General features: G+C 51.1%; 11 protein-coding genes across 11 annotated transcripts; 5 read left to right on the top strand and 6 right to left on the bottom strand.

The window, feature by feature from the left end:
* The first annotated feature begins 412 nt into the window (after positions 1-412).
* Positions 413-1,844, top strand: K460DRAFT_362094 (uncharacterized protein). The gene is made up of 3 exons (XM_040932578.1): positions 413-887; positions 954-1,270; positions 1,325-1,844. The coding sequence occupies exons 1-3, from the start codon at positions 830-832 to the stop codon at positions 1,391-1,393; spliced, it is 444 nt and encodes a 147-aa protein (XP_040793911.1). The 5' UTR covers positions 413-829; the 3' UTR covers positions 1,394-1,844.
* A 218-nt stretch (positions 1,845-2,062) lies between these two features.
* Positions 2,063-3,618, bottom strand: K460DRAFT_362096 (sorbitol dehydrogenase 2). Its single transcript, XM_040932579.1, has 3 exons — positions 3,437-3,618; positions 2,520-3,320; positions 2,063-2,460 (listed from the first exon to the last, which is right to left on the bottom strand). The coding sequence occupies exons 1-3, from the start codon at positions 3,461-3,463 to the stop codon at positions 2,212-2,214; spliced, it is 1,077 nt and encodes a 358-aa protein (XP_040793912.1). The 5' UTR covers positions 3,464-3,618; the 3' UTR covers positions 2,063-2,211.
* Positions 3,619-3,927: 309 nt separating this feature from the next.
* K460DRAFT_373384 (VPS28-domain-containing protein) lies at positions 3,928-6,077 on the bottom strand (the record flags this gene model as incomplete). The annotated part of the gene is made up of 4 exons (XM_040934579.1): positions 3,928-4,828; positions 5,193-5,575; positions 5,629-5,865; positions 6,027-6,077. The coding sequence occupies 4 exons, from the start codon at positions 6,075-6,077 to the stop codon at positions 3,928-3,930; spliced, it is 1,572 nt and encodes a 523-aa protein (XP_040793913.1).
* A 149-nt stretch (positions 6,078-6,226) lies between these two features.
* Positions 6,227-8,619, top strand: K460DRAFT_401378 (Noc2-domain-containing protein; the record flags this gene model as incomplete). Its single annotated transcript, XM_040936416.1, has 3 exons — positions 6,227-7,004; positions 7,052-7,142; positions 7,191-8,619. The coding sequence occupies 3 exons, from the start codon at positions 6,227-6,229 to the stop codon at positions 8,617-8,619; spliced, it is 2,298 nt and encodes a 765-aa protein (XP_040793914.1).
* A 1,735-nt stretch (positions 8,620-10,354) lies between these two features.
* Positions 10,355-12,210, top strand: K460DRAFT_362100 (uncharacterized protein). The gene has a single exon (XM_040932580.1). It carries the CDS (start codon positions 10,727-10,729, stop codon positions 12,149-12,151), a length of 1,425 nt encoding a protein of 474 aa, XP_040793915.1. The 5' UTR covers positions 10,355-10,726; the 3' UTR covers positions 12,152-12,210.
* Positions 12,211-12,531: 321 nt separating this feature from the next.
* On the top strand, positions 12,532-15,577 carry K460DRAFT_412926 (peroxisomal ABC transporter-like protein). Its single transcript, XM_040937569.1, has 2 exons — positions 12,532-14,765; positions 14,818-15,577. The coding sequence occupies exons 1-2, from the start codon at positions 12,623-12,625 to the stop codon at positions 15,168-15,170; spliced, it is 2,496 nt and encodes an 831-aa protein (XP_040793916.1). The 5' UTR covers positions 12,532-12,622; the 3' UTR covers positions 15,171-15,577.
* Positions 15,578-15,632: 55 nt separating this feature from the next.
* On the bottom strand, positions 15,633-16,348 carry K460DRAFT_412927 (uncharacterized protein; the record flags this gene model as incomplete). The annotated part of the gene is made up of 3 exons (XM_040937570.1): positions 15,633-15,857; positions 15,914-16,122; positions 16,174-16,348. 3 exons carry the CDS (start codon positions 16,346-16,348, stop codon positions 15,633-15,635), a joined length of 609 nt encoding a protein of 202 aa, XP_040793917.1.
* Positions 16,349-17,239: 891 nt separating this feature from the next.
* K460DRAFT_32109 (uncharacterized protein) lies at positions 17,240-17,730 on the bottom strand. Its single transcript, XM_040930465.1, has 2 exons — positions 17,394-17,730; positions 17,240-17,302 (listed from the first exon to the last, which is right to left on the bottom strand). The coding sequence occupies exon 1, from the start codon at positions 17,665-17,667 to the stop codon at positions 17,413-17,415; it is 255 nt and encodes an 84-aa protein (XP_040793918.1). The 5' UTR covers positions 17,668-17,730; the 3' UTR covers positions 17,240-17,302; positions 17,394-17,412.
* A 706-nt stretch (positions 17,731-18,436) lies between these two features.
* K460DRAFT_303496 (aldehyde dehydrogenase) lies at positions 18,437-20,268 on the top strand. The gene is made up of 3 exons (XM_040929946.1): positions 18,437-18,907; positions 18,960-19,098; positions 19,152-20,268. Exons 1-3 carry the CDS (start codon positions 18,602-18,604, stop codon positions 20,144-20,146), a joined length of 1,440 nt encoding a protein of 479 aa, XP_040793919.1. The 5' UTR covers positions 18,437-18,601; the 3' UTR covers positions 20,147-20,268.
* Positions 20,269-20,418: 150 nt separating this feature from the next.
* K460DRAFT_272457 (glycoside hydrolase family 10 protein) lies at positions 20,419-21,858 on the bottom strand (the record flags this gene model as incomplete). The annotated part of the gene is made up of 3 exons (XM_040927802.1): positions 20,419-21,429; positions 21,502-21,546; positions 21,607-21,858. The coding sequence occupies 3 exons, from the start codon at positions 21,856-21,858 to the stop codon at positions 20,419-20,421; spliced, it is 1,308 nt and encodes a 435-aa protein (XP_040793920.1).
* An 837-nt stretch (positions 21,859-22,695) lies between these two features.
* K460DRAFT_274031 (tri-functional histidine biosynthesis protein) lies at positions 22,696-25,384 on the bottom strand (the record flags this gene model as incomplete). Its single annotated transcript, XM_040927927.1, has 2 exons — positions 22,696-22,880; positions 22,939-25,384. 2 exons carry the CDS (start codon positions 25,382-25,384, stop codon positions 22,696-22,698), a joined length of 2,631 nt encoding a protein of 876 aa, XP_040793921.1.
* Positions 25,385-25,465: the final 81 nt, after the last annotated feature.

The following is a 25,465-nucleotide window of genomic DNA, read 5'->3' on the forward strand; positions in this document are numbered from 1 at the left end:
CTGGTACTTTGCCTCGATAGTTGTCGAGGAGAAGCGGTAAAGTCAAGTACCGAAGCCTTCAGTATTAGCATGTGCCTTTTGCCCTGACCCACGTGTGGACCCAGAATTCAGAGAGCGATCTATTTTCTTTTCGTATTTCTACGCGATAGCACCTTCGTCAAGCAGGGCGGACGCCACTCTCATAGGCCAGCCGCATCTGGAGGCGTCATCCGGTACGCTGGGGGGTGCTGGCTGCAGAGAGGCTGGTCTCGTTGGCACATCGCATGCATCACTACAGCAGCCATCCAATCAACCCCACTTAGCACACTGTGATACGGGGTGGGTCCAGCGGCTACACACAAGTCACCAATCCATCTCGAACCCCAGTCAATGCACGAACCAGGTCAGGATGCACAGGATGCATGCCCCAGCGCATAGACTGTCTCTACAATTGCGGTCACTGCCCGCTGTCGCTCTGCCATGTACTGATACACCTCACGTCTCGCACCGCAACGGCAACACCACGCTTGCCTGAACACCTAACAAGCCTGAGACTCGTCTACGCCTCGGCTGCCCATCATATTTGCGAAAGAGGACGGGCCTCGCGCGACTTGTGCCTGACTACCCGCCATACCGCTTCCATCGAGGATTGGAACCGCCGCTGCTCGCAAGGCATTACTATAACAAAACCCCGCGACCTGCCCAGTCTACGAAGTTGATGTTCTTCTGTCGTCGAGGCTACTGGTAGTCGAAGGGCACGCATCTGGTCTTTCTTTTCAATTTTGATTCTCTTTCTTATACGCCGCGGGCTCGGTTTACTGCTCGTATCCTTTCTTTAATCTCCTTCGTGATGGGCAAGTTAATCAAGAACCACTGGGCGCGCCTAGTCATCCTCACAGCTGCTGCTTGTAAGTCATTTTCCATGCACACCCACCATCACATTTCAACCCGCTCAAGCGTTGACGTGAGGACAGACCAAATAGCCGCGGCCGTCGAATCATTCTTCTGGCCTAAAATCTTCTGGGATTTCCTTACCAAGAACCTCGATGGCGCCGTAAAACCCATTCCGGTCCTACAAATTATCAACCTAGTCCTCGGCATCATCGGCCTAGCATGGGAATGGCCACTACCGCTTCTTGCCGGCACAGGACTTCATCGATCAATTGAAGCGCGCTTGATCATATACCCATTGAGTGCTCTCTGCGCACTCCTGATCTACCAGGGCACCAATTCAGGACTATACTATATCATCGGCATGGGAGCGTACTTCTGGGCATACAGCGAGGGCGAGGTATGTCAAAATGCACATTCGACAAGCGAGAATATAGTGCTAATATGACCATAGGTTGTCTGCCCTGAGCCATGGACACTACCGAAGCGTGGAGCTACTGCCCGGAGACTAGGAGCTGCTTAGGCTCTGCCAAACACCTGTACTTTGATTCAATGATTTCCCAGCGATTTATGAACCATGTCCAAGAAGACCGTGTATTTTCCCTCGTCAAACTACGACTTTACCGTCATATGCGTTTGCGCCGGCGTTCAAGGAGCGTGGAAGAACAACCGATGATTGACTATTCAGGCAGCACGGTTCTAAAGCATGCATCATACCAGTTTTGCATGCGTTATTACATTGAAAAATGCTCTCTCGCTGCGAGATAGCACCTAAATACAAACACACGATAACTATGATAACCTCAGTTTCCTCTTTGCGCCGTCAAGTCCTCGATGTTTTCGCTTCCCAACTGGGGTTTATGCTGACGGCTAGCTGAGGCAAGTATGGTTTCAGGCCCTAGAACAACCCTCGTCATACATACCTCACTATAACACTCTCCCCTACGCTTTCCCCTACGCTCTCACATCTTGCGCCTCAGGAAGTCTATGCTAAACCTGGGGTCCCTGTGCATGTTTAGACTAGCATATCAAGGGCCCCAGCATTGACATTTAATGAGGTTTAGGTGTACGACATTGACGTCTGCGTCTACTATGATGACAACTAGGTTGTAAGTTTCATGGGGGGTTAATGTAACATAAGAAGACAACCGGTAGCTCAGCGTGAAGAGGCAAAAGTCGACTGAATGAGGGAGTCACGGTTGGTAATAATATCGACGTGTTTAATGTCAAATTGGACACCTATAAGCAGCATAAAGAACCGTGAACTGCACCCCGCCACAACACCGCGAAATGCTATTTGTCCACCTGCCCAACAGCCACCTTTAAGAAAGGGGTGGAAAATCACTCCTCGGGGCCCTCAATTAAGATCTTGATGCCCTTGCCTTGCTTCACATCTGCAAACGCCTGCTCTGCATCATCGAATTTGACCTTCTTTGTGATGAGTTCCTTCACTGAGATGCGTCCACTAGCAACGAGATCTACAGCAGTTTGGTAGTCGCCAGAGCCGTAGCGGAAGGAGCCCTTAACGTTGAGTTCTTTTGTGCACATGGCCATTATGGGAAAGTTGATGTCAGGTTTGCCCATGCCGCCCTGGCCTTTGTTAGTACTAGTGCTACCGTTGAGACCTGATAAGAAAGGAGAGGGCATACTTGTACGTAAGTGCCACCCATTCGCAATGCGTGTATCGCAGTCTGGATGCACGGCTCTGCGCCTGAAGCATCAATGATGACATCGGCGCCAGCTCCTAGGTCGCATTCTTTGATCATGTTCTTCGCGTTTTCCTCCGCGCTCACTCTTGCACTCTTGAAACTCGCGTTTGCAGCGTATTTGAGCGCAAATGCTAATCTCTCATCGTTGATATCTACTGTTACGATCTTCTTTGCCCCGTACGCTTTCGCAACAGCGCAGCATAGCAGACCTACAGGGCCGGCGCCAAACACAACGACCGAGTCTCCAGGCTTGATAGAAGCTTGGCGAGTGATATGTACTGCAACGGCAGTGGGTTCGATCAAAGCACCCTCCTCCATGCTCATGTTATCGGGAAGCTTGTAGCAGTAATCTTCTGGTAGAGGATAGTACCGTGCAAGTGTGCCATCATACGGCGGCGTCGCAGCGAAAGCCATATCTGGACATAGATTATATTTCCCATCCTTACACCTCACACATCGCCGGCAAGGCACACCGGGTTCCATAGCGACTCGGTCGCCGACCTTCAGCGTCTTCACTTTGTCACCAACGGCGTGTATGATGCCTGCGGATTCGTGACCAAGGACCATGGGCGACTCGACAACGAAGTGGCCGATGCGACCTTCGACCCAGTAATGCACATCTGAGCCGCAGATACCGGTCCATCGGGGTTTGACAATGACATCGTATGGCGAGGGGAGTTCGGGGATAGGTCTGTCCTCGTAGACGATTTTATTCGGGGCTTGGAGGACGAAAGAAGGGTTCTGTAGCTTTGTTAGTCCTCTGCAGTGACAATTGAGGCTTTCGCGAGTTGTTGTTGTAATGCTATCAAGACGCGGTCGCGCGTTGAGGGGTTGTTGGTGGGGCATGGGAGCTCTACCTTCTGGGTAGCTGTCTGTGATGGCATTTTGTCTGTGCAATCGAAGCAGTGATTATATCTTCGGAGTTTGGTATAGGGGTCACGGAAAATAAGGCAAATAATAAAGACAACTGTCGAAAGCTCACGCGCAACTAAAATATTGGTGACGACGGAAATGGTGGACCCGGAGCTGTCACTTCACGTGAGATCTGTCGTGGGGACGAGGCCCCTCTAGCGCAGGCGGAATTCTAGCTGCATTATAATCATCCGCGCAATTTATCCGGCGGGTTGATAGCGGTTTTTGGATAGCTGGTTCATAATATCTCGGCGCAAATACCGATGTCGCTGTGAACGCCGTCGCTATGCTAGTGACTAAACCAAGCAGTAGCACCAACGATTCGTAGGGTACAATCGATATTGCCAAGTATATATACCCGCTGCGGCCGGCCAAAAAAAAGCACGTGGAGTGGAGCAATGGGTTACAGGTGGCATATAATGGAGCCGTCAACGGCTCAGCTGGTGTGCGACATTTCCCAACCCCAACGAGACCACCAACAAGTCACGAGCGTACTTTCGTCTTGGTCATTGTTCGCTCCAGACCGGCCCCAGTCATCGTAGCCCTTCTCTTCACCTTCGTCCATTACTTGTAGTCCAATGCCAATCATTCGCTGGCGGAAATCCTTGATCTCAGGTAGATATGCATCCCTATACGGGAACTCTACGATGACCGTGGAATTGGTGGCTTTGGAGAGCCACAATTTGATAGTATCGACTAGCATGCGCGGATGGTGAGGAGAATATAATGAGTCAGCAGCGAGGATCAAGGGAAACCTTGCTGTGATTGCTTCTTCGTCGCTGGAGCTGTCTGAGTAAAGCTCGCAGGAGGTGGGATTTGTCCAATCGAGGATAGCTGTTCGTGTAGATCCACCGTTTTGACTTACGACTTCAGAGTTGTCTTGCGCATTGCGCGCAAGATTTGAGCATATGCTGGGCAAATCCGTGAGAACGACATGGGCCCCCAGGGCTGCCATTGCGAGTCCTACTAATCCAGTACCTGATCCAAGCTCTAGAACCTGAGGCTTCTCTTCTATGTTCGCTGGGACAAGACGGAAAGTCTGCAGGCGCTTGGCGAGTAAATAGGAGGCTGCCCACGTCTTCAAGCCCAATTCGTCCCCAGTGAGAGCAGGCTCGTGGATACTAAGCTCGAACGAGCCGGAAGGCGAGGGGATTCGGAACTTGCGCGACATGGCGCCCATAGCTGACCGGCCAGACCGCTCGCTGAGTCGCGAACTAGCCTGATTCCATATCTCCTCTTTGGCCTCTTCATCTTCTATCCACCGGAGGCCGCTGCTCACAATGCTTGTCAGGTATCGTGTTACACCTTCTGGGTTGACTTGAGGCCCTGCTATTTCCCTTCCTCCTGGTATATCGTTGTGATCCCAAGATGGAGGGGCAGACGTGAGGAGCGCGAGTGTATTGAGGAGTGCTTCCGCAGAGGGCTTCGTGTAGAGTTGGGGTAGATCGAGAACTGCGCATAGGCATTAGTATGCAGTGTACTAATAGAAATTTCATGCTTACCATCTATCATGGACATGGCGCCACAAAGTGTGGCGGATGTACACTTGCTGAGATGCAATAGCAATGCTGCTTCTAAAAGTTGCAGGCTGGCCCGTGCATGTAAGGTGTATGGCGGGGCCAGTGTTCAGTGATTGTAGCGAGTTGTAACTGAGAACCCTGTCGTGCATGATTCACCGGATTTACCGGAAAATATACTTACTCCTTCTTCAATGTGGTCTTGAAGCCGTAGTATGCTTGTTCCATATCGAACTGAAACTCTCGCGCCTGCTCATCGTTCAACTTCTCGGCTGCCCGCATCTGATTCAAAGTGATGAGCCACTGCACAATCTTGCCCTTGCTCTCAAAGTCCTTATCTGTGACCTTATTGACCGCTTGTATGATCTCGACGAGCAGCGGATGTAACGTATCCTTTTCCACGAGGCCGATCTTGATAGCATCTAGTAGGGTGATAAAGGTTTCGGTCGCATTGACCACGAGGGTTGCGTCGGCAAAGTCGCCTTGCTGGGCTGACTTTGAGGGCCCTTGTTCGACGGTGGCTGGTATGCCTACGCGTAGTCGTTCGGTAGCTCGAGGGCATTCCATCTAATAGCTTATTAACCCGGGGCAAAGAAGTGTGCTATGTCATCATCACATACATGCCATTCCTTTGTAAACTGTTCCAAATCGCCAAATGCTCGAGCGACTGCCTCGTTTGCAAGATTAGACTTGTACTGCTTCAATAGTCGGTTGCATGTCTCGGTGTAGTCGGCCTCAGCGATTGAATCTTTCAGATAGGCCTTCTCAATGGCATCAACAGTGACAATGATGCTATATATCTCGGCCAATGAGTCATTTAGGTCGCGTTCAGCATTCGTTGTGGACAGCTTGACCTCCTACATGGAGAGTCAGCGAGTGGGTGAGACAACAAGCACGACCAGGGCACACAGTACCTCGTCGAGATTTATGGTCGCCGAGAGCGCAGAGCGCGGTATGTAGGGCGTGGGCGCATAGGCCAGCTGTCGGGCTCCGAACATGGTGAATAATATGCGCTTACGGTGTGCTGGTGATGCTCCAGCAAGCTTCCGCTTGAGCATGTGTCGCTCATGCTTGCCTAGGCATCGTGTGGGGAAAGCGCTAGGACCCTGTAATTCTTGGCATTGACTTTTTCGACGCTGGCTAATTTTTTGTCTAGCAACTTTGCGCCTCGTTCGACCACCACAAAGATATACTCGATCAGGGCCTCATACCGCCAAGATGCCCGTGTCCAAGTCGACAAAGAAGTTCGAGAAGAACAAGCTCCACGATGTCATCAAGAAGCGCAAAGATGTTGCGAAAATTAAGCAGAGGAAGCAGATGGACGTGAAGAAGAAGGAAAGGAAAGCGAGAGACAATGTAAAAGCCGACGACCTCGAAGGCGAGGCCAGCAAGAAGCCTAAAACCAACGGAACGAAGGACGATGGGTTTGCAGACATGTCCATGGATCAATTCTTTCAGGGCGGCTTCCAAATACCAGAAATGAAAAAGAAGAAGTCGACGAAGCCGAAAACGGGCAAGCGAAAGCGTACACCTGTCGAAGGCGAAGGCGTAGATGAAGACACGGGAGAGGCGCAAGCAGGCGGCGAGGCGTCTGGGTTGGAGAGTGACTCTGGTGACGATGAAGATGCGCACAAGGAACAACTCGCTGGACTGGCAGAAAAGGACCCCGATTTCTACAAATACTTAAAGGAGAATGATGCAGAGTTGCTGGACTTTGCGGAAGACGCGGACCTGGCAGAGATTGACGCTCTCAGTGCTAGTGAAGACGAGCCCACACCTAGGAAGAAGCAGAAAGCAGACGAGCCCTCCGACGACGAGAGTGAGGCAGCGACCAGCAATGAACTGTCGAGAAAGGTCGTCCAGAAATGGAAAGCTTCCATGGAGAGCAAGTCTTCGTTAAGAGCGATGAAGGAGGTTGTCCTAGCCTTCCGCGCTGCAGCGCATCTGAATGATGACGAGGGAAAGAAGTACAGGTATTCGATATCTGATCCAGACGGTACCCACATTCTTCCCGAATACTTTTCACAGGCTAACATTGCCCAGTATATCACGAAGTCCTCGTAACTACTATGCAGCTGGTACCCAAGGTGCTACAACACCACTTGCCTGTCAAGGAAAGCGCTGGCGGAAAGATGTGAGTTCACTACACTGATGTATCTGCATTGGTTCTGATCGTAAATAGTCGCGTACCTACCGATTCGAAGAAGTTCCGCACGCTCACACCGCTTCTCAAGTCGCATACGGTTTCTATGCATCATCTGCTCGAGAATCTGTCCGATGCCTCCACGTTACGGATGACCCTGGAGTCATTGTCGAGCCTACTTCCCTATATTCTTTCTTTCAAGAAGATCGTTCGAGAAGTCATACGGTCTGTAGCGTCTGTATGGGCAGACTCAGCAAACAACGAGATGACGCGACTATCCGCCTTCCTAGTCCTCCGACGATTACTCGTAATCTCCGACCCAACCATTCGCGAAGCCGTTCTAAAGCAAGCGTATCAGGGCCTCGTTAAGGGCGCAAGAAATACAACAATTCACAACATTCAAGGTATCAACTTGATGAAGAACACCGCCTCGGAGCTCTGGGGTATCGATCCCACCGTCGGCTACACAACGGGCTTCGGTTTCATTCGCCAGTTGGCTATTCACCTACGAACAAGTATCACAAACAAAACCAAAGACTCTTACAAGACAGTGTACAACTGGCAATACATCCACTCACTAGACTTCTGGTCCCGCGTCGTCGCAGCACACTGCGAGTCCCTTCGGGAAGCAGAATCCGGGAAAGCGTCACCGCTTAGACCGCTCATCTACCCCGTTGTCCAAGTCACACTCGGTGTGATGCGGTTAATTCCGACCGCGCAGTATTTCCCTCTTCGTTTCCAGCTCATCCGATCTCTCCTCCGCATATCCTCCGCAACAGCAACATATATTCCTCTTGCACCCGCGCTCGTCGAAGTGCTCAACTCTGCCGAGATGAAGAAACCCCCAAAACCCAGCACGCTGAAGGCCCTCGAGTTCAACACTACTATCAGAGCAACGAAAGCATTCCTGCGGACAAGGGTGTATCAAGACGGTGTTGGCGAGCAAGTCACCGAGCTACTGTCGGAGTTCTTCGTCCTCTGGACAAAGAACATCGCGTTCCCTGAACTCGCTCTACCGGTGATTGTTATGCTTAAGCGCTGGGTTAAAGCCATGACTAAGAAGTCTAGCGGGAACAGGAATGCGAAAATCTCATCTTTGCTCGCGCTTCTTGTGCAGAAACTCGAAGCGAACTCCCGGTGGGTCGAGGAGAAAAGGGCAAAGGTTGATTTTGCGCCAAATGATCGTGCGGGTGTGGAGGGCTTTCTGAAGGAGGCCGAGTGGGATAAGAGTCCCCTAGGAGCGTTTGTAGCGGGGCAAAGGAAGTCGAGAGATCAGAAAGCGAAGATGCTTGAAGATGCACGAAAGACGGAGGACAAGAAGAGGAAGGAAGCTGAGAAGGCAGATAAAAACGAGGGCCTGGACCACTTTGAAGATGAGGAAGATGAGGAAGAAGAAGATGTTGACATGGACGGGCTTAGTGATGAAGATGTGGAGGATGAGGAGGATGACAGTGAAAATGACGAGTAGAGTGCGTACTTTGTAGTGTATTGGATGTTCAGGATGCGCATAGAGTTCCGGTCGACATCGATGCGGGTAATGCAGTAGACTGCCCTGAAGTTATCGAAGTTCCCTGTTCCCAAAGACCAACAACGAATTAAGGAATTTCAGCCCCCTTTTCTACACAGAGCCTTGTCTATTCGGCCAAGTTAGGGGTCTCTTTCAGGTCTCTTTCCGGACGTCAAATTGTCTTCGAGATAGGCAAGTGGCAAGGGTTGATGCTCATGGTAGGGCAGTGCGCTGAAATGTTCGAAGACTTTATGTTTCTCTGTGAAGATGTCTGTGTTGATCCGCTACCTAGGTATAGCCGGAGCATATATTGATGCTAATGGCCGAAAAGGCTCGGATCCGGGTACAATTTCCTCGGGTAATGTAGACATCGGACTTGGACATGGCGGAGCATTTGCACATTGAAAGAGGCTGTGTTTTAGAAAACGTTCACTTCCGGAGATGGATTTTGCACGACTGCAATCCTCGGTCGATATGGTCGAATCGCATGCAAGATCTTGCGTACACGCCACAGCCATTTGCAAACTTGCATACACGCGACTACCGAAATATATCCTCTAAAGACTGTATAGTCTCTAGGGCATCCACAAACAATCATCGCGTAGAAACTAAGCCTGGTGGACAGATTGGGAGATCTTCAGATGATGATTGCACGGCGACTAAAGCGAGTGGTGGGATTTATTGATTACTGCGCAAATACACATTTCTATGGTCGATGGTGGGCGGATGATTTTTTTGGTTGAATGCCAGGTAAGGAACTAGCTTTTAACCTGTGATAGAAAACAGTATAGTCAGTGAGCCGTAAGAGGCTGATGGCTTCTATACTGGTGGTGGGAACCGTAGTTTGGAGGCCAAGATGCACGATTTCGATAGTTGAACACAGCTTGTCGAAATGGGGAGAATAGTGTGTAAAATATGGGCAAGATTGATCGCTTACAAACCTACAGTTGCTGCGCTCCTTGGGGCTATGATCACGGCTGAGTGTGCAACCGTGATATCGAGCTCCAAGCAGTCTCTGCATCTCGGTGATATGTCAGCCGAGATGGGAACGGACATGAGAGATCTAGCAACGGGAGTCAGCAATGGCCTCTTCAGATGTAGAAGTCGACGTGTATTAGTGAGGACGTAGTTAGCTGGGAAGGGTTCGGGTACTAATGCGGGGACTATTTTGGAAGCTTGGGGCTGTGAGCGATGCTAGCGTAAGAGTAGCGTGGTGCTTGTTGCAGATGTGCTTCGCCGGGAGTGGATGGCATCATCGTTGCTGGCGTTGTTCACCGTCGCTTCGGACGAACAGGTATTAGAAACCGCTGACGCTAGTCACAACCTCATAGCATCTCAACATCATTAGTTTCGAAGTCAAAGATCGCTGCTCCACGTTGTCTGCAGTCGAGTTTCGTAGTTAATCGCGTACGGGAGGAATCTGTGCGTTTAGCTCGCAGCTTTGCAGGAGGGGCTGAGGAAATGCAACACGTTGGAACTGTAACTATGCAGATCGTCTGCCCAATGAGGTGAGCGAGTAGGCAGCCTCAACTCGCTGACTGAGATCCACATTGCATACCCTAGCTCAGCTTTGAATGCACCAAAATGCACGAACATGCACGAACATGTGCTAACGGTGGGTTGGCTTCGGTTCCGAATGCACACGACGGCTCGGTGACAGGTACTGACGGCAGCTGTGGATGGGGACCAAGATGACTGACACGCTAGATGACATGGAGGCTACCGGCGTGCGTGCCCTATCAACCAGTATCAGGATGCTATGCTTGACGAGGGGGCTCACGGAAGTCAAGCTATAGCGTGGGAGGCTAGCATGGCCAAAACGTGCGGGTGTGAAGCTTAACGTGGTCGACGGCGTGTGCTGTGTGCTGCATGTATGCGGCTCACTGCGGTAGACCCGAATCTGACGACTGCACGAAAGGTTAGATCGGCGAGACTCAATTTGTGTATAAGACAAGTAATATATAATGGCGGTGGGACCTCAGCGCCGGTATGCTGTCTAAGAAAGTTTGGGGGTACAAGAGCTCAGCTTACCTCGACTCGACACCGACTCTTCGAGCTCTTTACTATAATGTCTACTATACCATCGACCTCGCAGTGGCAGAGCCCTGGGGTATTAGACGGCCCCACATCTATTTCCATCATGTCCTCACCAACTTCAGCACCAAAGTCTTCTCCATCAGGCAAACAGAGGAAAGCTAAGCTTCGAGCCTCGTGCGACGCATGTGCGGCTTCGAAAGTCAAGTGTAGCAAGGGTCATCCTCAATGTGCTCGCTGCTCGACCAACGGTTCGCAATGCATCTACGGCATTTCAAGAAAGTATGGCAAGCCCGGACGAAAAAGGAAGCGAAACCCAGATGGAACACCTTTCATCAAGGCCTCGAAGCAACGCCCTTCACCAGACGGCAGCGAGTTTGGCAAATTTAGGATTCGACATGAACCCATCCTTGAGCCCCTGTCAGACATCGAGGTCACATCAAATTGGTCCTCTAACTGGTCCTCCACACCAAGCTTACCAGGGACGCCTGATTTTCAATTCGAGATGACGCCCGAGCCATTCTACCTAGGCTCATCGGATCTCACCTTCATGGATGACACTCTCCTCCCAACTACACAGCTCGAGCCAGAGCCTGTGCAGACCATCGACCCTGAGCTTACCTTCCGAGATCCCTTCGCAAAGAGGCAGTCCGTGCAAGTACTCAAGGACTTCATCGGTGGCGACGCCGTGAACCCTATGGACTACATATTCCAAGATGACGCAACCATAGATGCTTTCCACACTCTCTCATCCTCATCCTCAACACCTCAAGGCTCCAGGAGTAGCTCCTTGGACAAATACAACCCCATGCGCGTCAGCATCTCAGTGCCTACCTCGCACCGCTGCTACACGCTCGCCTACGCGACCCTCGAAAGCCTGCAAGTCATCGGCTCAAATAACCCACAAAACTACCCGACCGTTGGGCTCAAATCCCTCGACTCAGTCCTCTCTATCACCAGGCTCGCTGTACAAAGCGTCCTACAGCTACTCAGTTGCCCCTGCTCTTCAGATCCCCACCTTGCTATGCTATACTCGAGCATAGCCTCTAAAATCCTCACGTGGTATCAAATTGTCGCAGGAGTGGATGCCACCGCCTCTTCCAGCGCATCAGTGTCACCATCACCCAGCAGTTCCTCTTTCTCCTCATCGCCATCCTCCTTCAGCTTCTCGTTACCATCGTCCACACCTATGTGTGAGAGTGAGAGAGCCTTCAATATGCAGATCCAGCCATTGCGCTTTGGATTATACGAGTTTGACGAGTTGGAGCAGAAAAGGCTGAGGAGGCAAGTTGTGTTGCGTGAGTTGAGAAAATGTGGTCAATTGGTTGATGCATTGGCGAATTGGGGGGGTGAAGGGCAGAGTGAGCAGGCGGAGTTCTTGTATGATGTGCTTGGTGCTTGGCTGAAGAGCGATCTGTATAAGACAGTAAAAGGAGTGGAGGGTGTCGACGCGCTATAAGTATGGCTTCTAAGGGTTATAGCAATAGTTCTAGTCCCCGATTAATGATGCATCCGAGTTTTTTCTTCTTCTTTATTTGGCGAGTTTATATTCGTTCGTATCTGTGAATACCCAAAAGTTGCGACTTGTTAGACCTCTATTATGGTACACCGGTAAATAGCCTTAGTAAAGACAAACACTTAAAGCGTCAGCCGCAAGTCTTAGTTGATGAACGCTCAGTCAACGAACGGTACTAGACGCAACATTTGGAGAGTTCTGTTTGGAGATCTCATTTGTAGATCTGATAGATCCTCAACCCCATGTTACCCCGAGCGCACGTGGCACTCTGCATGCCTCGGCTCAACCCACAGCCAGCACGCCTCATGAGCACTCACATGCAAGGAACAACCACCTTCGAGCTCCGCAGACCATCTTCATGCCTGAACCATCAAGACATGAAATCCTTCCAGGATAGAATATCCACGGCACACAATGGCTGCTCAATCCACCTTACGAAGATCTCATGATCCCCTCTTGGCTCTCTACGACCGTTATGCCACATTCCTCAAGTCCCGCGTCCACGACGCCTCGAAGCTCACAAAGCTCCTCTCTACAATCACATTACTCTTCACAATCATAGGCGCAGGGTATGGAGGACGGACATGGTACAACAGGCGTCGCGCGGAGAAAGAGACGGGGCGACGATTACTTCGGCGCAACTCAGGACTCAAGAACAAAGATGGGTCCCGGACAATATACGTTCCATACCGCGATTCGACCTCCAAAGTTGTCATCAATCCTACGAAGCCAACGACTTTCGATGCGCATCGTAGACTGTTTCTCCAGCCCCCGCGCGCAGCACGCATGGCTGACGCGAATAACCCACAAGCGCCGCCACCGCAGACGAAGCCTGGACTGAACCTCGCGTTCCTGCATCAGTTCCTGAGCTTGTTAAATATTATGATACCCAGGTGGAATAGCAAGGAGACGGGTCTGCTGGTCAGTCACAGCGTCTTCTTGATGCTACGGACCTACCTCTCCCTCGTTGTTGCGCGCCTCGATGGAGAGATCGTAAGAGACCTCGTCGCAGGGAACGGGAAGGCCTTCCTCTGGGGTATGTGCAAGTGGCTTGGTGTTGGCACCTTCTCGTCATACACGAACGCGATGATCAAGTTCTTGCAGAGCAAGGTGTCGATCGCATTCCGCACTCGGCTGACGAGATATATTCATGATCTATATCTGAACGATAACTTGAATTACTACAAGTTATCGAATTTAGATGGTGGTGTTGGTGTCGGCGCGGATCAGTATATCACGCAGGATTTGACACTGTTTTGCGCGAGTGCGGCGAGTTTGTATTCCAGTCTTGGGAAGCCGTTTGTAGATCTTTGTGTGTTCAACTATCAGCTTTATCGGTCCTTGGGACCGTTAGCTTTGACGGGGTTGCTGAGTAACTACTTCGTAACTGCGACGATATTGCGACGATTATCACCACCCTTTGGCAAATTAAAAGCCGTTGAAGGACGAAGAGAAGGCGAATTCCGCGCCCTTCATTCGCGACTCATCGCCAATGCCGAAGAAGTCGCTTTCTATGGCGGTGACCAGATGGAAAAGCACTTCCTCGAGCGCGGTTTCAAGGACCTCAAACACTGGATGGAAGGCATATACAGCCTAAAGATTCGCTACAACATGCTCGAGGACTTCGTACTAAAATACTCCTGGTCCGCATTCGGCTACCTCATCACCTCGCTCCCCGTATTCCTCCCCGCATGGGGTGGCTTAGGCGGTGTCCCAGAACTCTCAGGGGGCGAAAAGACACACCGAGAACGGAATCGCATGAAAGATTTCATCACGAACAAGCGACTCATGTTATCACTGGCTGATGCTGGCGGCCGCATGATGTACAGCATCAAAGACCTGTCTGAACTCGCCGGCTACACTTCACGAGTCTACACCCTGATTAGCACACTCCACCGCGTCCACGCAGACGCCTATTACCCACCCCCTGGCACGCGTCCAGAACTTTACTCAGTCTCAGATGTCCAAGGCACGGTCCACAAAGGTTTCGACGGCATTCGTCTCGAGCATGTGCCCATTGTTGCGCCAGCTCTGCACCCCATGGGCGGCGACGAGCTCCTCGAGAGCCTCTCTTTCATCGTACACTCGGGCGAACACCTCCTCATCACCGGCCCTAATGGCTGCGGTAAATCCGCTGTCAGCCGAATTGTCGCGGGCCTATGGCCCGCATATCGCGGTCTCGTCAGCCGTCCGCGCTCCGTTGGCACAGACGGCATCATGTTCCTTCCCCAACGGCCCTACCTCAGTACTGGCACCCTACGCGACCAGATCATCTACCCGCATACTGACGCCGACATGAAAGCTTCCGGACGCCGGGACTTTGAACTCTCCCAGATCTTGGAAGAGGCTAAGTTAGGTTATATACCGGATCGGGAGGGCGGCTGGGATACGAAGAAGGTCTGGAAAGATGTCTTCAGTGGAGGCGAAAAACAGAGAGTAGGGATTGCGAGACTGCTTTATCATGAGCCGCGGTATGCGTTTGTGGATGAGGGGACTAGTGCGGTTAGTAGTGATGTGGAGGGGTTATTGTATGAACGAGCAAAGGCCAAGGGGATCAGTAAGTTGCATTCCAGTCATCCTGCATGTACTGTCGTAGTAATCATATACAGCACTCATAACCATATCCACGCGCGCCTCACTAAAGCGATATCATACGTACACACTCACACTCGGCTTCGGCGACCACGGCGATGAATGGGAGTTTCAGCGCATCGGCACTGAATCTGAGAAGTCAAGTGTAGAAAAGGAGCTAGCTGAGCTCAGGGAACGACTTGCTAAGGTCGAGGAGTGGAAGAGGAGGAGGCAGGAGATTGAGAATGAACTGAATAAAGTCTGGGTAAACAGTGGTGACGAATTGGCGCCGCCACCTTATATCGAAGAGGAGGGTGTAAGCGATGAAGATGGAGCGGAACCGGAGAGCGCGCCGGACGAACAAGATGAGAGCATTGCAGCATCTAGCTAGTATCATGGATCTAGGCAGCAGCAGACGACATAGCAGAGAAACTAAATCCGACACCTCGTAAGTAATAATAAATAAAAAACTAGACCGAACTAAACAATAGAGGGGCCCATGCATTGTAATTTAATTTGTTCGGGGTGGGGAGACATGCATCTGCACAGGATGTGCGAAAATAGCAACACGACCCTGCAGCGTATCGTGTGCGCCAGGTTTTTCCATATTGCTAATAAATTGCGTGAGAACTTTCGTCGTACGTCGCATCCCGATCCAGCGCGATGAATGGAGGAGTGTGAAATTCACAAGTGCTCTATGAGAGGTACTATTATCACAGAGAAGAAGAACATGGGGACAATGACGATCAAATTACCAGTTGCGAAGTACAAAGAAGGGTATGGACATCTCACAAACACAGTTATCTATCCATTCATATATCGACAAACCAGAGCGTACCGTTTTGCTACCCTTCTAGCACTTCCTCCACTGGATGTTCAGCGTCGAGCTAAACCGGGCGCCTTCACGTGTTGCGGCAAGTGTACCGGTTAGGGGCGTTGCGAATGGTGTGAGAGCAACCTCCGAGTTGACGTTCAACAATGCGTCGCTGCCACAGGGCGACCAGACCGATAGGGCGACATTATCCTGCTTATAGTATGTTCCGTGGAATGGGCCAGGAATGGTGAAGGTCGTCGATGACTACATAATCATTAGCATTTTTAGAATGGCCGGTAGGGAGGAATTCAAATGCTCACCTGATCCTGCCCCCCGGAGAGATAGTAGGTCGACTTCACGACGCCGGTGACGCCTTGATCGAGATCTCCCCAGCCAGCGTAGTCGGCGCTGAAAATGGCAAAGCTGTAACCTGGTGAAAACTCGAGGCCGAGGTTGATTTGGCAGTTCTTTCGCGAGTCGACGGCATCGGCTCTGTTACCCACTCTCGCGGTGAAGTCTTTGTTAAAGACTGTTAATGTTAGCAAGTTGTTTCGAGTTGGATACGTGGGAAGCAGCATACATATTGGCAACACTCTGTTATCAGTCCAGTTGATGTCGATGCTGCCTTGGGGACAGCCGGAGCCTCCCGAGACGACATTCTTGATTCTGAATGAAGGTGGTGCAGAGTATGACTGTGGGACGGGATTGGCGAAAGACAGAGCCGCAAAAGCGAGGGTGGTGAACGTGTACTTCATTGTGAAGCTATGATGATCCCAATGATCTAATGAGTGGGCAAGAGAAAAGAGACTCAGAGTTGAATTTAGATTTTGAATGAGTCTCGCAGCGATAGAGTTTTAGTTTGATATATTCGCTGGAAGTTGCGAACAGCTGTCCCCTTAAATGATAGCGTATTCATCCGAGTACGAGATCTAGACACGGCAGACATAGAGTAGCAAACTGTTCACCACACCTCGGTCTTCAGACTACGAGTAGTCAAATGACCCGGTCCTACGGCCCGCCCATGAAACCATTCTCATTGGTGAAGCGAATGTGACAGGTGGCAAAAGAAATAGCCACTCGCTGCCATCTCGAGACCTTCACTTCGTCGCTTCTTGCCCTGGTTCGGAGAGGATGGCGAACATAGTATGGTTGCCATGCCCACGATATGAGATGAGCCCGTCGATATTGCTGGAGGAAATGTACACGAACCAACCGAACAGGAACAGCAATTATTGGACCCAGGAGACTCAGATCAAGCTGGCTCTAGAACGCTTGTATTCCTGGGGTAGACGAACGCGATTGAGAAATGATTGACCCAAAAATAGGATCCAGGAGTATATACGTAGCGTGAAGAAGACACGACGAGTTCCAAAGAGGCGAGTGTTATATATAATAGATTAGCAGAACAGGGTCGAGGTCGCGAACCAGACCGGCGGCGGTTGATTGAAGGCCGGGCTCTTCGGGAGCTTGAACGCTTAAGCGAGCGGGTGGGATCATTAAACTCTCCATCAGTTAAACGGTCGCCCCGAGTCGGATTGATCCTGTTAGCGTTCGTATCATTCATCAACAGTCATATTGGTGGTGTGCAAATTGTTCGTTCTGCGGCAGGTGCTGGATCTCACTGTTGGCTGAAAGGAGACAAAGCAAGCTTGCGCAGCTTCTAGGTCAAGGACAAGTCTCGAACTAGGGATCGTGGTAAAAAAACAAATCTTGTGGCTATTGTTAGAACTGGGTGCTGGGTACATAGATTGGCAATGAGCAACAGGTGACAAGTATGATTATCAGGCAAACACTACTCACCTGGATAGGTACCCAGCCCTCAGATGGCATCGAACGACTGTCCTGGGGCAAAGAAGGCGAACCGATGGATGTAGTTCAGTAGCCATGTAGATGGTTGCATCCCACACGGATTCGTGCAACTAGCGCTTCCCGTGGAGCTTGCATGTACAACTCGATAGCATAAGCAGATAGTCAGCAGTATGTGGAGGCCGCCAAAGAGCACAAAATGTTGTGGTCGGCTTAAGGTTGGCCTAGGTGGGGCTCTTTTCGCCCGGAAACGGCAAGGGCGGCTCATCACAGGAATGACCGGAGCACGTGCTGTGCTAGTAAAACTTGGTACCGTGGTATCCTTTGTTCACGTAACACTCCTGTGTCTGCTCCGCATCGACCCGCTCTGCCGATGTCATCATCCCAGGTCGAGACCCCTATGGGCGACAATCTATTGAAACACACCGTGTCCAACCATCTACTGAAACACACCGTCTCCACCTGGAGCCTCTACTACAGGGTACATGCACAAATGTCATGTCTGCTCAAGGGTGACAGTGCGCCAACTAGTTGTAAAAGTCTACTCGCCACATGCGAGTCAACCCTTTCGTTAGCGACCACGTACGTGCAAGCGGACCTTCTCCCTCTAATGGACAGGATCTACTCTTCAGCATGGCCGAGATAGTGCCGGCGGGGTGATTCTTATCTCTGAACATTGGGTAGTTCCGTAATCCGTCTGGGCCTCTGAGGATGTACGAAGTAAAGATGCGCTACCCCCGATATTCTGACTGAAGAGAAAGACAAGACAGGGGTTTAGGACGCAAAAGTTGAAAGATGGCACGACGCCAAACCTAACGGGGCACACACTAACCATCCCACACTAACCATCGGTTCATGTGGGCGGCAGTGTTGCGGTCAAGCTTGCGGTCAAAGGTAGCTGTTCTAGGCCAATAGACCGCATGTAGCTTATGATGCAAGCCTAGCTTGTTACTCAAACCCCGCGATCCTCATGCGAAGGTGGGGTAAATAGTCTCAGCCAAGGAGGCACAATTGCTTGAAATTTCATAATGACTATCCACACGGCGGCAGATACGCTTACCGAGGGTAATGCTGGAACCCGGTCGTGACCGAGTTAGTGGCAACTTGCAGCTCCCGATAGCTTTAAAAAGTGAGTGGCCTCCCCGTCTATATTGTCACAAACTCTACCTACGTCACCTTGAAAACCCCTCACAGCCGCCATCATGTCTCCCGGGAAGGTCTCCACTCTTGACTTTGAGAAGTTCTATAACATTGTCGACGGCAAGCAGCGCAGCTCTGACAAGGTTCACCGTGGTATCAACCCCACAACTGGACAAGAGCTTTGGGATGTTCCAATTGCTAGCGAACAGGATCTGAACGACGCCGTTGCAGCCGCAAAGAAGGCATTCCCCGCATGGAGAGACACACCTATTGAAAAGAGGAAGGAGCTTCTTGGAAAGTTCGCCGAGGCTTTCCAGCAACACAGTGATGAATTCACTAACCTCCTCTGCAAAGAGTCGGGCAAGCCGGTATGTCCTGTTCCGTGAGACTCATCCGAGTTGGAGGCTAATCATTCCTTAGAGAAGGTTTGCCGCCATTGAAGTGGGAGGCGTTCCTGGAATCATCGGCTGGCATAATTCGTTAGAGATCCCAGTAGACAAGCTTGAGGATGACGAGAAGACTGTCTACACTGAGTATTCCCCGCTCGGTGTCTGCGGAGGTCAGTACAATTCAGAGACTTGACAAAGGACTGCAAGCTAACGCCCCTTGAAGCTATCTGCCCCTGGAATTTCCCTTTGGTTTTGAGCGCTGGAAAAATTGCGCCAGCTCTGTTGACTGGAAACTGCATCATCGTGAAGCCATCGCCATTCACACCCTATACTGCACTCAAGTTCGCTGAGCTCGCTACAGAGATCTTCCCTCCTGGTGTCCTCCAGGTCGTCGGTGGCAACAACGAGCTCGGCCAGTCGCTATGTTTGCACCCTGATGTTGCGAAAATCTCCTTCACTGGCTCTACCGCCACCGGCAAAAAGGTCATGGAGTCTTCCGCAAAGACCCTGAAACGCGTTACCCTCGAGCTCGGCGGCAACGACGCATCCATCATTCTCCCAGATGTCGATGTTAAGAAGGTAGCACCCGAGGTCGTCATGGGTGCATTCCAAAATTCTGGTCAGGTCTGCGTAGCTACCAAGCGTATCTACATCCACGAGTCCATCTACAAGGAGTTTCTTCAAGAGATGGTAAACTTCACCAAGACCGTCAAGGTCGGTAACCCAGACGATGGTGACAACCTGCTCGGTCCCGTCCAGAACCAGATGCAGTACGAGCGTGTCAAGGGCTTCTTCGCCGACAGCAAGGCCCAGGGTTATAAGTTCGCTGCCGGCGAGCCTGACGTTGCCGCATCAAAAGGCTACTTCATTCAGCCTACCATCATCGACAATCCGCCCAACGACTCTCGTATCATTCAGGAAGAGCCCTTCGGTCCCATCGTGCCCACCCAGCCGTGGTCAGACCTCGAGGAGGTCATTGCGCGTGCCAACAACACAAACTCTGGTCTCGGTGCCTGCGTGTGGGGTAAGGATGTAGAGAAGGCATCGAAGGTTGCGCGACGACTTGAAGCTGGCTCCGTCTTTGTCAATTCCTGGGAGAAGCCGACACCTCAAGCCCTCTTTGGTGGCCACAAGGAGTCTGGTATTGGTGGCGAGTGGGGCAAGACTGGTCTGCTTGCTTACTGCAATCCCCACGTCATTCACGTCTACAAGTCGTAGGTGGAGTAGGAGGGAAATGAATTAGAATGAACTGAAATGAAATGAAAGCGATGCTGTATGTTTAATCAATCTGAAAGAAATTGAACTTTAGAGCCACCTGGATCATGGGCTCATCTTGCGTGACCCCCCTTGCCATTTAGTTTAAGCAGCGTGCCCTGAAATATCTAACAGATTCGCTAGTGTATTTACTATTTCAAACATGTTAATATCTACGATAGAATATATGGCGTCATCAAGACCACTCTCTGATCCCACAACCACTTTGTATCCCTCTACGCCAAGACACTACAAATTCCGTTATAAGCCGCCTTCGCCTGAAAGCTTCCATCAAATAGCAACGGCGTCGAGCTAGCCCTCCAGCTGTCCGGATCCGAGACCCCCCAAACCGTGACACCGACGCACTTCTCAACATCCAGGCAAGCCTTCACTGCCGTCTGGTAGTCTGAAGCAGCAGCACCCTTGATATCGAGTTCGGTAATGGCGCACTCGTCCACAACATCGCACAAACTCTTCAGCGCGGCCGGGAAATCAGCAATCGGCCAATTGTTCGCGAGATGGCTCTGGCTTCCAATGCCATCGATGGGCACACCGGCAGCTACCCATTCCTTGACCTTTGCAACCATGGCCTTTGTCTTTGCGTAGCTGACAGAGTCGAGGTTATAGTCGTTGATGTAGAGTTTTGCTTTGGGATCGGCGGCGCGGGCGGTATTAAATGCAAGCGGTATAAAGTCTTCACCAAGTACGTTGTAGAATACCGAGGAGCGGAACTTGCCATCTTCACCAAATACCTCATTCACTACGTCCCAGGCATATACCTTGCCTGCGTAGGTGGTCATGAGCTTTTGGATGTGAGCGACCATTACTTCTTGCAGCTTCGCCTTGTCGGTAATGGAAGATACCCACGTAGGAAGTTGAGAGTGCCAGACGGTGGTGTGGCCGCGGATTAATTTGTTGTTCTGTGTGGCAAACTCCACCAACGCATTGGCTCCATCTAGGGTGAAGCTACCTTGCACATTCTCCGTCGCATCCCATTTCATGCTATTCTCAGGCGTGACTTGACCGAAGTTGTCTTTGATGATCTGCGCATTGGCTCCTGCAGCCAGGCGGCCCCGATCTGTAGCTACGCCGATGTACTTCTTGCCGTGAGCCTTGAAGGCTGAATCAAGGGAGCATTTGGCGCCATTCTTGCCGCTCCCTCCGGTGCTAGGTGCCTTGCTGGGAGAGGAGCTCGGCGCTGCTGCGCTTGATGAAGCGGCACCTACAGCGCTTGTAGTGGCGTTGGTCTCCGGCTGGGGTTCCGCGACAGGCGTCGCAGATGGTTTGGAGATAATAGTCTTGAGCGTTGAAGAAACGACAACGGGCTTTGCTTCCTTGCTCGACGGTGCTGGCGCGACCGAAGGCTTGGGTGCGGATGATGGCTTAACAACTACGCTCGTCACGGTGCTGGTAGGCTTCGGAACGACTGTAGGTTCGGTAGCTGTGGTTGTCGTCTTAGTGGTTGGTGAAGGAACATTCCCACCTCCATTCTGACCACCACTGCACTGGCTGTACCAATCGTTGTACTTCTTGCACGTCCATCCGTCAGTACACGTCGTCTCGCCCTGATGATTGGCGCCGCCGCATTGTCCGTAAGGTTGGACGGCTGCAAGAACGGCGGTAGTGGATGTCAGAAAAGTGACGGCGAGGTAGATGGAGGAGCCGCGGATATGCATCTTGCTGAATCTGAACGGGGTAGTTTATAATTGTTAAGGCTGGTACTGCTGGACGGATTCGGGTTGGTTGAAGCAAAGAGATGGGTCAGAAGCTAGCTTCTGGATTGAATGAAAGTATAAAAAGAATGTAAAGAAGCACGCTTCCAGCGAATGTAGAGATTTGGACGGAAAGAGAGAAAGACTCAAAAATCGAATGGCTAACGAAAATTAGGGAAAAGAGGAATAGGAACTCTTATGTATACATGGGTTTAGATGAGGTTGTATGGGCCGATAGCCCTTAGTCCTGAGAGCATTGTTTCAGGAGACCATGAAACGCATCCTGGAGATCATTAAACACTCGGGGTTTATCCGCAATGCGCGGTGGCGCAAGAACATCGACGAAACTGGAAACATTATTACACGGAATAAAGAAGAAGGAAAAATCATTATAGGATAAGTATCCATGCTAAGTCGTGCCGTGCTATATTCTTGCATAGTGTTGTTGATGGATGGAGACCATTTGAAACGATAGCTACGTCGACACTTCATGCGCGGCCCGTGCTGCAAAGGCACTAGCTCTTTTATAGCTACATCGAGTCAGAGATAAATACTGCCCATACCTTTTCTGGCCAAACCTTCAAGCCTGTTAACAACTAAGGTTCGCCGCTGGCTCCTGTGAACTAAGGATTAATTTTCGCGGATTAGGCGTTAAAATGTGACCGCGTCGTCCACTGCTTCAGATAAACCTACTCTACGTTCTATCCCCGAATCAAAGCTGAAGATATCATTCTATCCGCAATAAGAAGGAAGCATACGTAAACATACAAAATTAAGGGGAAATGATATTCGATTAATCGCTCAAGCTACACCAAGCCGTAAACTAACAGCGCGACGATGGGCTTCGAGCTCTTCTACCCGCGCAAGCTCCATGACGGCAGGGCCTACGTTTTCTAATCCTTCTCTAGTCAGGTGGGAACTGGTGATGTGCTTGACGTAAGAGGCTAGATTGACGCCAGAGTACTGTTTTGCATACCCGTAGGTTGCTGCGCAATGATTAGTATGACACGGTACAAGATGGCCTTTGGAAATTCGAGAACTTACGGAGGGAGTGATTAACGCCAGCAGAGTAGTCGCCAACACTCTCTGGTGTCCATTGGCCAATGAAGACACTGCCAGCATTTTCGACCAAGTCAACAAGCCGTTCTGCATTCTCAACCTGAAGGATGAGATGCTCCGGTGCATATTGGTTACTCAAGGCCATGGCTTCCTCGATAGTCTCCACAGCGAGCGTGAGTGAGTGCTCTATGGCGCCACGAACAATGTCTACCCGAGGAAGAGCATTTGCTTGTTGGTTTAGCTCGTTTTCGATAGCACTTAATTGTACTTCGTTGAGCCCGACTGCTATCAAAATGACCTGGGAGTCGACACCGTGCTCGGCTTGGCTGAGCAGATCCGACGCTACAAAGACCGGGTTAGAAGACGCATCTGCAACCACCAAAATCTCACTCGGACCCGCAGGCATATCGATGCCCACGCCAGCATTGGTGTCGTTCGCTACGTGCATTTTTGCCGCCGTAACGAATTGGTTACCAGGACCCAGAATTTTATCGACTTTGGACACACTCTCAGTGCCGTAGGCCATCGCAGCAACTGCTTGAGCGCCACCAGCGAGCACGATCTGCTCGGCACCAACCTTGTGAGCGACATAGACAACCTCTGGAGTCACTTGGCCATTTGCTCGCGGCGGTGTTGCTAGAATGATTTTCTTGCATCCCGCTACCATAGCTGGCACACCGAGCATGAGCGCGGTAGATGGAAGTACAGCGGTACCACCTGGTACGTAGAGACCAACTCGCTCGATAGGCCGAGCAAACCGCGAACACACAACTCCGGGCATTGTCTCTACCCTTAAAGGCTTGTCTTCTTTCTGTGCAGCATGAAACTTGCGGATGTTTTCGAATGATATATCGATAGCTTTGGCGGTCTCTGGAGCCAATTGCATAAGCTCCTTTGGAAACGGCGCTCTCAAAACTGGAGACGTCAATGATGTAGCCTTTTCGAACTTGTGGGTGTATTCTAGTAGCGCAGCATCGCCTCGCGTCTTCACGGCTTCGATAATAGGTTGGCAGATGCTAATGATCTTTTCACTCGATCTCTGAGATGGCCGCTGCAGGGCGGCAGTGATGGTCTCCGGGGTTTCATTTGCAGTAACATATCGGCGCATAGCGATGCGTCCATTTTTGGTTCCAGCTGGGTCGTCCTTGCTCTTAGGTACTGAAGTAGCCTCTTTGATAACCTCCTTAGTGCTTGGTTCCTTCATAGTAGCGGTTGTACCGCCATTGGTTACTGCGGCTTGCGCGGCGAAAGCAGGTTTGGCATCGCCTCTCCGTCTCTTCACCTTGATGCTCTTCGCATCGAGGTTACGCTCGACATCCTCTAGAGATACTCCAGCGGATATGCACTTGGTCAAGGCGAAGTAGAAAAGGTCGGCCGCCTCAAACGCGATGTCTCGCTTTGTGTTGGCATCGCAAAGTTCGGCAGCCTCCTCGAGGATCTTCGCTCTCAATAGCTGTGAGTCGTTGAAGAGTCGTGCGGTGTATGAGCCTTCAGGGGCCGAGGCCTTGCGGTCTTGGAGGGTTTGCTGCAGTTTCGACAGACCGTGGTACTGGCCGAAGCAAGTTGGTGTAGCAAGATGACAGAAGCCTCTTCCCTTTTGACGTACTACAAACTGCAAGCAGTCATTGTCGCAGTCCAGCGAGATGGAAACAAGCTCCTGGATATCTCCACTACTCTCGCCTTTATACCACAGTCCTCGCTTCCGGCTCTGGTATACACCTCTACCCGTTCTTAGACTTTCTGCAACACTCTCCCCACTGCTGTAGACCAGTCCCAGGGCGACTCCTCGCTCATCGGTGACGAGAGTTGTAAATAGACCGTCCGGTCGGTCGCTGGTCGCATTGGCCATGAGGAGCTTCGCGACGCTCAATAACCCCGGTTCCTTTTGTGTATCGACGGTGAGACTCTCTGCGGGTATAATCGGTATCGCCGACGACTTTGCTATCTTCAGGACATCTTCGAGGTTCGGCGTTTGAAACGAAACAAAGACATTAGGTCGGTCTGTCCCATATTCTTTTAACCAAGCCTCGACGAGCTCGATGTCGTGAGCCTGGTGCCAGTAGACATCGACCTGGGTGCCTGCGATTGCATCAATCACTTCTGTCTTGTTGTCCGGTAGACACAAGACTATCCTGTCCTGATTGATGTTCAATGACTTGAGCTCGTCGAGTTGGTGGCGAGTGACAAAGACCTTGGCAGCGCCAGCATCAAGGAGGGAGATGATGTCGTCGATGGACGTGAGCGAGGCGACGCCGATATAGTTGGAAAACCGGCCTACAGACTGCTGTAGGTGGATGAGGGCTTGGTCGATTGATTCATCGGTGACGCGGACGAAGGTATTGCCAACGAAAGACAGGGTCTGGTAGCTAAGGCCTTGGGTCGAGTTTGTATAGTCCTTGAGATCAACTGCAGCAACCAGCGCTGGTGCCATCTTGTTCAGTCGAGTTGCAAGCGCAGTTTTTAGAGAGGGTGATTGAAGGAAGTGTGTGAGTCGTATGTAAAAAAGTCGCGA

The sequence above is a fragment of the Cucurbitaria berberidis genome (genome assembly GCF_010015615.1).
Source record: "Cucurbitaria berberidis CBS 394.84 unplaced genomic scaffold K460scaffold_1, whole genome shotgun sequence".
Lineage (NCBI taxonomy): Eukaryota > Fungi > Ascomycota > Dothideomycetes > Pleosporales > Cucurbitariaceae > Cucurbitaria > Cucurbitaria berberidis.